Raw genomic sequence first — 11,489 nt, 5'->3', positions numbered from 1 at the left:
CCACCACAGATGTGAGGCTCACTGGCCTGTAGTTCCCAGGCTTTTCCCTGCAGCTCTTTTTAAACAAAGGCACAACATTTGCCACCCTCCAATCTTCAGGCACCTCACCCGTGACTATCGATGATTCAAATATCTCGGCTAGGGAACCCGCAATTTCCTCCCTCGCCTCCCACAACGTCCAAAGATGTGTAGGTTAGGAGGATTGGCCATGCTAAATACACGGGGTTACGGGGATAGGGTCTGGGTAAGATGTTATTTCGGAGATTCGGTGCACTAGCTGCCATGGTGGGATTTGAACACGGGACCCCAGATCATAACCCTGGGTCTCTGGATTACTAACCCAGTGATGATGCCACTACGCCACTGCCTCGTGTAGGTGCGCGCACTCTACACCTCCGCCATTGGCAGCCGTGCCTTCAGCTGTCTGGGGCGGCCATACTCTCTGGAATTCCCTCCCTACAACTCTCCACCTCTCTCTCTCTTTCCTTCCCTCTACCCCCATCTCTCTTCCCCCCTTTCTCTTTCTCTCCCTCCCTCTCTCCCCTTTCTCTTCCTCTCTCTCTCCCTCTTTCTCTCACTTTCGCTCTCCTCCTCTGTCTCTATCCACTTTCTCTCTTTCTCTTCCTCTCTCCTTTCCCTCTCCACTTTCTATCCTCTTTCTCTCTCTCCTTTCCCACTCTCTCTCTCTCCTTTCCCCACTCTCTGTCTCTCCTTTCCCACTCTCTGTCTCTCCTTTCCCCACTGTCTCTCTCCTTTCCCCACTCTCTCTCTCTCCTTTCCCCACTCTCTCTCTCTCTCCTTTCCCCACTCTCTTTCTCTCCTTTCCCAACTCTTTCTCTCTCCTTTCCCACTCTCTCTCTCTCCTTCCCCACTCTCTCTCTCTCTCTCTCTCCTTCCCCACTCTCTCTCTCTCTCTCTCTCTCCTTCCCCACTCTCTCTCTCTCCTTCCCCACTCTCTCTCTCTTATCCCCACTCTCTCTCTCTCCTTCCCCACTCTCTCTCTCTTATCCCCACTCTCTCTCTCTCCTTTCCCCACTCTCTCTCTCTCCTTTCCCCACTCTCTCTCCTTTCCCCACTCTCTCTCTCTCCTTTCCCCACTCTCTCTCTCTCCTTTCCCCACTCTCTCTCATTCTCTCTCCTTCCCCACTCTCTCACCTTTCCCTCTTTATCTCTCCTTTCCCTCCCTCCCTCTCTCTCTCTCTCCTTTCCCTCTCTCTTTCCCTCTGTCTCTCCTTTAAGACGCTCCATAAATCTGGATCTTCTGGATCCAGCTTTGGGTGGCTGGACTCTGCCAGCTCCTCGTGGGGATGTGGGGGGGAAGGGGTTGGGAGGACGGGGCGGGTGGGAGGGGGGTTTGTTTGGGAGCACTGTGGGATGTGTAGCTGGCTGATGATGCTATCTCAGTGCCAGAGGTTGCCTGCTGTTAGGGTGCAGAGAGTGAGGTGGGTCCTCACCCCCTCCCCCCACAGGGAGCTGGACTGGAGCTCAGGAGGTTTGTAGACGGCGGTTTGCAAAGCTCCAGCTCCCTGTGCTCCCCCAGAGCATTCTCACACAATGAGGAATCCAACAAGAGGATGCGGACAGCAGGGACAACTTGTACCAGAAGCACATCTGAACAATTGTCACTGAAATGTGGCGGGTCCCCCAGGGAACTCCCTGTGACGATTCACTTCACATTGTGCAGAATGCATTCATTGGCCAACGGCGGGGGAGGGGGGGGGGGGGTGGAGGGCGTTGGGGTGACAGTGCCACAGGAGTGAGGGCCAAATATGTGGGCTGCCCCTGGACTGGGTAAAGCACTGCCGCACTTTGAGAGGGTCAGTGCTGAGGGAGTGCCGCACTGTCAGAGGGTCAGTGCTGAGGGAGTGCCGCACTGTCAGAGGGTCAGTACTGAGGGAGTGCCGCACTGTCAGAGGGTCAGTGCTGAGGGAATGTTGCACTGTCAGAGGGTCAGTACTGAGGGAGTGCCGCACTGTCAGAGGGTCAGTGCTGAGGGAGCGCCGCACTGTCAGAGGGTCAGTGCTGAGGGAGTGCCGCACTGTCAGAGGGTCAGTGCTGAGGGAGTGCCGCACTGTCAGAGGGTCAGTGCTGAGGGAGTGCCGCACTGTCAGAGGGTCAGTGCTGAGGGAGTGCCGCACTGTCAGAGGGTCAGTACTGAGGGAGTGCCGCACTGTCAGAGGGTCAGTGCTGAGGGAATGTTGCACTGTCAGAGGGTCAGTACTGAGGGAGTGCCGCACTGTCAGAGGGTCAGTGCTGAGGGAGCGCCGCACTGTCAGAGGGTCAGTGCTGAGGGAGTGCCGCACTGTCAGAGGGTCAGTACTGAGGGAGTGCCGCACTGTCAGAGGGTCAGTACTGAGGGAGTGCCGCACTGTCAGAGGGTCAGTACTGAGGGAGTGCCGCACTGTCAGAGGGTCAGTACTGAGGGAGTGCCGCACTGTCAGAGGGTCAGTACTGAGGGAGTGCTGCACTGTCAGAGGGTCAGTGCTGAGGGAGTGCCGCACTGTCAGAGTGTCAGTGCTGAGGGAGTGCCGCACTGTCAGAGGGTCAGTGCTGAGGGAGTGCCGCACTGTCAGAGGGTCAGTACTGAGGGAGTGCCGCACTGTCAGAGGGTCAGTACTGAGGGAGTGCCGCACTGTCAGAGGGTCAGTGCTGAGGGAGTGCCGCACTGTCAGAGTGTCAGTGCTGAGGGAGTGCCGCACTGTCAGAGGGTCAGTGCTGAGGGAGTGCCGCACTGTCAGAGGGTCAGTACTGAGGGAGTGCCGCACTGTCAGAGGGTCAGTACTGAGGGAGTGCCGCACTGTCAGAGGGTCAGTACTGAGGGAGTGCCGCACTGTCAGAGGGTCCTTTCTGCCCTCTCAGGGTGGGTGTGAGTGAAGGATGAGTTCTCCCTGGGTGTGAAAAGGCCCAATATTCAGTCACCGCGAGACGCTGTGACTTTATAATGTGTTGGATCTTGCTGTGCACGAATTAGCATTGCTGACATTGGAGCAGTGCCCTTGCTTGGCCAGCGGGGCTCTGTTAGCCCCGGCCTCGCTGGACTGGGGCAGTGTGACTCGGGGCCAAGTCTCTCCTGCGTCTCCCTGACGGGGAACTTGGACTGAATCCTGCAGACGCTCCCCACACCCTCACCCCACCTCAGGCCCCGTCCGCAGCTCCATCCGGTCACTGCACAGCGCAGACAGCACTGGCTCTGTTGTGACTCGAGGCCCTTTCCCTGTTCTCCTGTCCCAGCCCCCCCCACCCCCTCCCCCGCTGCCTCCAATCTCCGCATGCATGGTTAGCAACCGTCAGCTGATATGATCTGGCACCTCCCTGTGCTGCTTGATTAATGTATAGATATATAGAATAACAGATACGCGGGAGTGAGTTACAGACTGGAATCTAATCGAGGGGTTCGGGGTGGTTTATATATAGAATAACAGATACGCGGGAGTGAGTTACAGACTGGAATCTAATCGAGGGGTTCAGGGTGGTTTATATATAGAATAACAGATACGCGGGAGTGAGTTACAGACTGGAATCTAATCGAGGGGTTCGGGGTGGTTTATATATAGAATAACAGATACGCGGGAGTGAGTTACAGACTGGAATCTAATCGAGGTGTTCAGGGTGGTTTATATATAGAATAACAGATACCCGGGAGTGAGTTACAGACTGGAATCTAATCGAGGGGTTCGGGGTGGTTTATATATAGAATAACAGATACGCGGGAGTGAGTTACAGACTGGAATCTAATCGAGGTGTTCAGGGTGGTTTATATATAGAATAACAGATACCCGGGAGTGAGTTACAGACTGGAATCTAATCGAGGGGTTCAGGGTGGTTTATATATAGAATAACAGATACGCGGGAGTGAGTTACAGACTGGAATCTAATCGAGGGGTTCAGGGTGGTTTATATATAGAATAACAGATACCCGGGAGTGAGTTACAGACTGGAATCTAATCGAGGGGTTCGGGGTGGTTTATATATAGAATAACAGATACGCGGGAGTGAGTTACAGACTGGAATCTAATCGAGGGGTTCGGGGTGGTTTATATATAGAATAACAGATACGCGGGAGTGAGTTACAGACTGGAATCTAATCGAGCGATTCGGGGTGGTTTATATATAGAATAACAGATACCCGGGAGTGAGTTACAGACTGGAATCTAATCGAGGGGTTCAGGGTGGTTTATATATAGAATAACAGATACCCGGGAGTGAGTTACAGACTGGAATCTAATCGAGGGGTTCGGGGTGGTTTATATATAGAATAACAGATACGCGGGAGTGAGTTACAGACTGGAATCTAATCGAGGGGTTCGGGGTGGTTTATATATAGAATAACAGATACCCGGGAGTGAGTTACAGACTGGAATCTAATCGAGGGGTTCGGGTGGTTTATATATAGAATAACAGATACGCGGGAGTGAGTTACAGACTGGAATCTAATCGAGGGGTTCAGGGTGGTTTATATATAGAATAACAGATACCCGGGAGTGAGTTACAGACTGGAATCTAATCGAGCGGTTCGGGGTGGTTTATATATAGAAAAACAGATACCCGGGAGTGAGTTACAGACTGGAATCTAATCGAGGGGTTCGGGGGGGTTTATATATAGAATAACAGATACGCGGGAGTGAGTTACAGACTGGAATCTAATCGAGGGGTTCAGGGTGGTTTATATATAGAATAACAGATACCCGGGAGTGAGTTACAGACTGGAATCTAATCGAGCGATTCGGGGTGGTTTATATATAGAAAAACAGACACCCGGGAGTGAGTTACAGACTGGAATCTAATCGAGGGGTTCGGGGGGGTTTATATATAGAATAACAGATACCCGGGAGTGAGTTACAGACAGGAATCTAATCGAGGGGTTCGGGGTGGTTTATATATAGAATAACAGATACCCGGGAGTGAGTTACAGACTGGAATCTAATCGAGGGGTTCGGGGTGGTTTATATACAGAATAACAGATACCCGGGAGTGAGTTACAGACTGGAATCTAATCGAGGGGTTCGGGGTGGTTTATATATAGAATAACAGATACCCGGGAGTGAGTTACAGACTGGAATATAATCGAGGGGTTCGGGGTGGTTTATATACAGAGTAACAGATACCCGGGAGTGAGTTACAGACTGGAATCTAATCGAGGGGTTCGGGGTGGTTTATATATAGAATAACAGATACCCGGGAGTGAGTTACAGACTGGAATCTAATCGAGGGGTTCGGGGTGGTTTATATATAGAATAACAGATACCTGTGAGTGAGTTACAGACTGGAATCTAATCGAGGGGTTCGGGGGGGTTTATATATAGAATAACAGATACCCGGGAGTGAGTTACAGACTGGAATCTAATCGAGGGGTTCAGGGTGGTTTATATATAGAATAACAGATACCCGGCAGTGAGTTACAGACTGGAATCTAATTGAGGGGTTCAGGGGGGTTTATATATAGAATAACAGATACCCGGGAGTGAGTTACAGACTGGAATCTAATCGAGGGGCTCGGGGTGGTTTATATATAGAATAACAGATACCCGGGAGTGATTTACAGACTGGAATCTAATCGAGGGGTTCGGGGTCGTTTATATACAGAGTAACAGATACCCGGGAGTGAGTTACAGACTGGAATCTAATCGAGGGGCTCGGGGTGGTTTATATATAGAATAACAGATACCCGGGAGTGAGTTACAGACTGGAATCTAATCGAGGGGTTCGGGGTGGTTTATATACAGAGTAACAGATACCCGGGAGTGAGTTACAGACTGGAATCTAATCGAGGGGTTCGGGGTGGTTTATATATAGAATAACAGATACCCGGGAGTGAGTTACAGACTGGAATCTAATCGAGGGGTTCGGGGTGGTTTATATATAGAATAACAGATACCTGGGAGTGAGTTACAGACTGGAATCTAATCGAGGGGTTCGGGGGGATTTATATATAGAATAACAGATACCCGGGAGTGAGTTACAGACTGAAATCTAATCGAGGGGTTCAGGGTGGTTTATATATAGAATAACAGATACCCGGCAGTGAGTTACAGACTGGAATCTAATCGAGGGGTTCAGGGGGGTTTATATATAGAATAACAGACACCCGGGAGTGAGTTACAGACTGGAATCTAATCGAGGGGTTCGGGGTGGTTTATATACAGAGTAACAGATACCCGGGAGTGAGTTACAGACTGGAATCTAATCAAGGGGTTCGGGGTGGTTTATATATAGAATAACAGATACCCGGGAGTGAGTTACAGACTGGAATCTAATCGAGGGGTTCGGGGTGGTTTATATATAGAATAACAGATACCTGGGAGTGAGTTACAGACTGGAATCTAATCGAGGGGTTCGGGGGGGTTTATATATTGAATAACAGATACCCGGGAGTGAGTTACAGACTGGAATCTAATCGAGGGGTTCGGGGTGGTTTATGTACAGAATAACAGACACCCGGGAGTGAGTTACAGACTGGAATCTAATCGAGGGGTTCGGGATGGTTTATATATAGAATAACAGATACCCGGGAGTGAGTTACAGACTGGAATCTAATCGAGGGGTTCGGGGTGGTTTATATACAGAGTAACAGATACCCGGGAGTGAGTTACAGACTGGAATCTAATCGAGGGGTTCGGGGTGGTTTATATATAGAATAACAGATACCCGGGAGTGAGTTACAGACTGGAATCTAATCGAGGGGTTCGGGGAGGTTTATATATAGAATAACAGATACCCGGGAGTGAGTTACAGACTGGAATCTAATCGAGGGGTTCGGGGTGGTTTATATATAGAATAACAGATACCCGGGAGTGAGTTACAGACTGGAATCTAATCGAGGGGTTCGGGGAGGTTTATATATAGAATAACAGATACCCGGGAGTGAGTTACAGACTGGAATCTAATCGAGGGGTTCCGGGTGGTTTATATATTGAATAACAGATACCCGGGAGTGAGTTACAGACTGGAATCTAATCGAGGGGTTCGGGGTGGTTTATATATAGAATAACAAATACCCGGGAGTGAGTTACAGATTGGAATTTAATCGAGGGGGTCGGGGTGGTTTATATATAGAATAACAGATACCCGGGAGTGAGTTACAGACTGGAATCTAATCGAGGGGTTCGGGGTGGTTTATATATAGAATAACAGACACCGGGAGTGAGTTACAGACTGGAATCTAATCGAGGGGGTCGGGGTGGTTTATATATAGAATAACTGATACCCGGGAGTGAGTTACAGACTGGAATCTAATCGAGGGGTTCGGGGTGGTTTATATATAGCGTAACAGATACCCGGGAGTGAGTTACAGACTGGAATCGAATCGAGGGGTTCGGGGGGGTTTATATATAGAATAACAGATACCCGGGAGTGAGTTACAGACTGGAATCTAATCGAGGGGTTCAGGGGGGTTTATATATAGAATAACTGATGCCCGGGAGTGAGTTACAGACTGGAATCTAATCGAGGGGTTCGGGGTGGTTTATGTATAGAATAACAGATACCCGGGAGTGAGTTACAGACTGGAATCTAATCGAGGGGTTCGGGGTGGTTTATATATCGAATAACAGATACCCGGGAGTGAGTTACAGACTGGAATCTAATTGAGGGGCTCGGGGTGGTTTGTATATTGAATAACAGATACCCGGGAGTGAGTTACAGACTGGAATCTAATCGAGGGGTTCAGGGGGGTTTATATATAGAATAACAGATACCCGGGAGTGAGTTACAGACTGGAATCTAATCGAGGGGTTCGGGGTGGTTTATATATAGAATAACAGATACCCGGGAGTGAGTTACAGACTGGAATCTAATCGAGAGGTTCAGGGTGGTTTATATATAGAATAACAGATACCCGGGAGTGAGTTACAGACTGGAATCTAATCGAGGGGTTCGGGGTGGTTTATATATAGAATAACAGATACCGGGAGTGAGTTACAGACTGGAATCTAATCGAGGGGGTCGGGGTGGTTTATATATAGAATAACAGATACCCGGGAGTGAGTTACAGACTGGAATCTAATCGAGGGGTTCGGGGTGGTTTATATATAGCGTAACAGATACCCGGGAGTGAGTTACAGACTGGAATCGAATCGAGGGGTTCGGGGGGGTTTATATATAGAATAACAGATACCCGGGAGTGAGTTACAGACTGGAATCTAATCGAGGGGTTCAGGGGGGTTTATATATAGAATAACAGATACCCGGGAGTGAGTTACAGACTGGAATCTAATCGAGGGGTTCGGGGTGGTTTATATATAGAATAACTGATGCCCGGGAGTGAGTTACAGACTGGAATCTAATCGAGGGGTTCGGGGTGGTTTATATATAGAATAACAGATACCCGGGAGTGAGTTACAGACTGGAATCTAATCGAGGGGTTCGGGGTGGTTTATATATAGAATAACAGATACCCGGGAGTGAGTTACAGACTGGAATCTAATTGAGGGGCTCGGGGTGGTTTGTATATAGAATAACAGATACCCGGCAGTGAGTTACAGACTGGAATCTAATCGAGGGGTTCAGGGGGGTTTATATATAGAATAACAGATACCCGGGAGTGAGTTACAGACTGGAATCTAATCGAGGTGTTCAGGGTGGTTTATATATAGAATAACAGATACCCGGGAGTGAGTTACAGACTGGAATCTAATCGAGGGGTTCAGGGTGGTTTATATATAGAATAACAGATACCCGGGAGTGAGTTACAGACTGGAATCTAATCGAGGGGTTCGGGGTGGTTTATATATAGAATAACAGAGTGTGAGTGTGTGAGTGTGAGTGAGTGTGAGTGAGTGTGAGTGTGTGTGAGTGTGTGTGAGTGAGTGTGAGTGAGTGTGAGTGAGTGAGTGTGAGTGTGTGTGAGTGTGTGTGAGTGTGAGACCCTCTGCTCCCTGTGCTGTGCTCTGTGCAGGGAGACTGCGTGTTAAGCTGTGTGAGTGAGTGTGAGTGTGTGTGTGAGTGAGTGTGAGTGAGTGTGAGTGAGTGTGAGTGAGTGTGAGTGAGTGTGAGTGTGAGTCCCTCTGCTCCCTGTGCTGTGCCCTGTGCAGGGAGACTGCGTGTTAAGCTGCTCTGTTAGTGGGGAGGAAGAATGTCTGGCGCCTGCCACAGCCGATACAAGGGGAAGATTTGTAAGCTGCTCTCCTAATGGGATCCCGAAACGTGCAGGAGATGGAGAGATAAGAGTGTTCCAGGATGGCGGGGTGGGGAGAGGAAGGAAGTCTCGGTGTTTCTCTGGAAGTGTGTGGGCATAAATAGGCAGCGAATGAGAGCACACACACAGTCCGAGAGCCCGTCACAATCTCCACTAGCATCTCGTATCAGAGAATCAGAGAGAGGATGACTCTTCAAGCAAGGATCTACACCTGCCTTCTCTTACTGGGCAGCAGCATTGCAGGTACGATCACCCGACCAATATCAGTGTGTGTTAGACAACAGGAACGCTCTGAGCATCAGTCAGTGCTCACCACTGGCAAGAGAAAGCAACAGGCCTGAGGACTGGGAGCAGTTTAAAACTCAGCAAAGGAGGACCAAGGGATTGATTAAGAAGGAAAAATAGAGTATCAAAGTAAGCGAGCGGGGAAGGACGGCAGATTTCCTTCCCCTTTGCTGCCTCACAGCGCCAGGGACCTGGTTTTGACTCCAGGCTTGGGTCACTGTCTGTGTGGAGTTTGCACGTTCTCCCCGTGTCTGCGTGGGTTTCCTCCGGGTGCTCCAGTTTCCTCCCACAGTTCAAAGATGTGTAGGTTAGGTGAATTTGCTTTGCTAAATTGCCCCTTAGTGTCCAGAGATTGGTGGGTGAGGTGCATTGGCCATGCTAAATTCTCCCTCAGTGTACCCGAACAGGCGCCGGACTGTGGTGACCAGGGGATTTTCACAATAACTTCATTGCAGTGTTAATGTAAGCCCACTTGTGACACTAATAAATAAACTTTAAAATTCACACAGGGTTAGACAGGGTAGATTCAGAAAGAATGTTCCCGATGGTGGGGGAGTCCACAACTAGGGGTCAGAGTTTGAGGATAAGGGGGAAATCTTTTAGAACTGAGGGGAGGAGGAATGTCTTCACCCAGAGGGTGGTGAATGTGTGGAATTCACTCCCACAGAAAGTAGTTGAGAAAATGTGTGATTTCAAGAAGAAATTAGATTTCGCTCTTGGGGCCGAAGGGATCGAGGGATATGGGGGGGAAGGGGGAATCAGGATATTGAATTCAAGATCAGCCATGATCGAAATGAATGGTGGAGCAGCTGGAAGGGCTGAATGGCCTCCTCCTGCTTCTAGTTTCTGTGTTTCTAATTGGCAATCTGTCACACCGCTCTAAAATTTACCACAAATCTTTCAGAATGGCCAATAGATTGCTGACCTTTCTTTGATTTGATTTATTGTTGTCACGTGTACTAACATACAGTGAAAAGTATTGTTTCCTGCGCGCTATACAGACAAAGCATACCGTTCATAGAGAAGGAAAGGAGAGAGTGCAGAATGTAGTGTTACAGTCATAGCTAGGGTTTAGAGAAAGATCAAGGTCGGTCCATTCAAAAGTCTGACAGCAGCAGGGAAGAAGCTGTTCTCGAGTCGGTTGGTACGTGACCTCAGACTTTTGTATCTTTTTCCCAACAACTCGAAACATGAAGTCTGTCTGTCCCTCCGCAGATCTTGCCACGATTATTTACAAAATATATTAATGACTTGGACCAGGGAAGTGAATGTACTGTTGGCAAGTTTACAGATGACACAAAAATAGGTGCAAAGGCTGTCTCTCTCTCTCTCTCTCCGTCTCTCTCTCTCTCTCTGTCTCTCTCTCTCTCTCCCTCTCTCTCTCTCTCTCCCTCTCTCCGTCTCTCTGTCTCTCTCTCTCTCTGTCTGTCTCTCTCTCTCTCCCTGTCTCTCTCTCTCCCTGTCTCTCTCTCTCTCCCTGTCTCTGTCTCTCTCTCTCTCTCCCTGTCTCTGTCTCTCTCTCTCTCTCTACCTCTTTTCTCTGTCTCTCTCTCTCCCTCTCTCTGTGTGATTCTATCGTTCAGGGCTATGTGCCCAGTGCTGGTCGATGGGATGAGCCGGGAGGTCAGGTGTTTCTCGCGTGTTGGTACAGACCCGATGGGCAGAAGGGTACGATTCTCTGATTCTCACCTCACACACCCACCTGTTTCCAGTTTGGAGTCGGAGATACCCGCGTGTTTTCCCCATGTCTGACCTCCTCTGGACCCTCTCCCGCCTGCCCTGCCCATTGCGGGAGGGACTATCAGGGACGGAGGTTGCATTCCATTGGCGATCCCGGTCAGTGCTTCCCATTCTGGGTGAAATCCCTTTGTCCGTCCTTCCCAGCACTGCCTGCTCTCACTTTACAGCTGTCTCCGGGAGAAGTGCTCTGTCTGCGGCGGAATGGGGGGTGTGACTGAGACAAAGAGAGATTTGGAGTGATTGCAGTCTGCGTGGAGCTAATTTTAACCCAATCATTGTCCCGCTGACTGATCACACACAACCCTCTGTCAACTCAGTGCCCTCTACCGCT

General features: G+C 49.6%; 1 protein-coding gene across 1 annotated transcript in view; it reads left to right on the top strand.

Moving 5' to 3' along the window:
• Nucleotides 1-9,147: 9,147 nt before the first annotated feature.
• LOC144486422 (neural cell adhesion molecule 1-A-like) overlaps nucleotides 9,148-11,489 on the top strand; it is a 48,913-nt gene continuing 46,571 nt past the window's right edge. The window contains exon 1 of the mRNA XM_078204459.1: nucleotides 9,148-9,376. Coding sequence (XP_078060585.1) covers nucleotides 9,319-9,376 — 58 coding nt within the window. The 5' untranslated portion in view covers nucleotides 9,148-9,318. The remainder of the gene's footprint in view (nucleotides 9,377-11,489) is intronic.

This window comes from Mustelus asterias, unplaced genomic scaffold (assembly GCF_964213995.1).
Source record: "Mustelus asterias unplaced genomic scaffold, sMusAst1.hap1.1 HAP1_SCAFFOLD_334, whole genome shotgun sequence".
NCBI lineage: Eukaryota > Metazoa > Chordata > Chondrichthyes > Carcharhiniformes > Triakidae > Mustelus > Mustelus asterias.
This window is presented reverse-complemented; position numbering and strand designations above follow the sequence as displayed.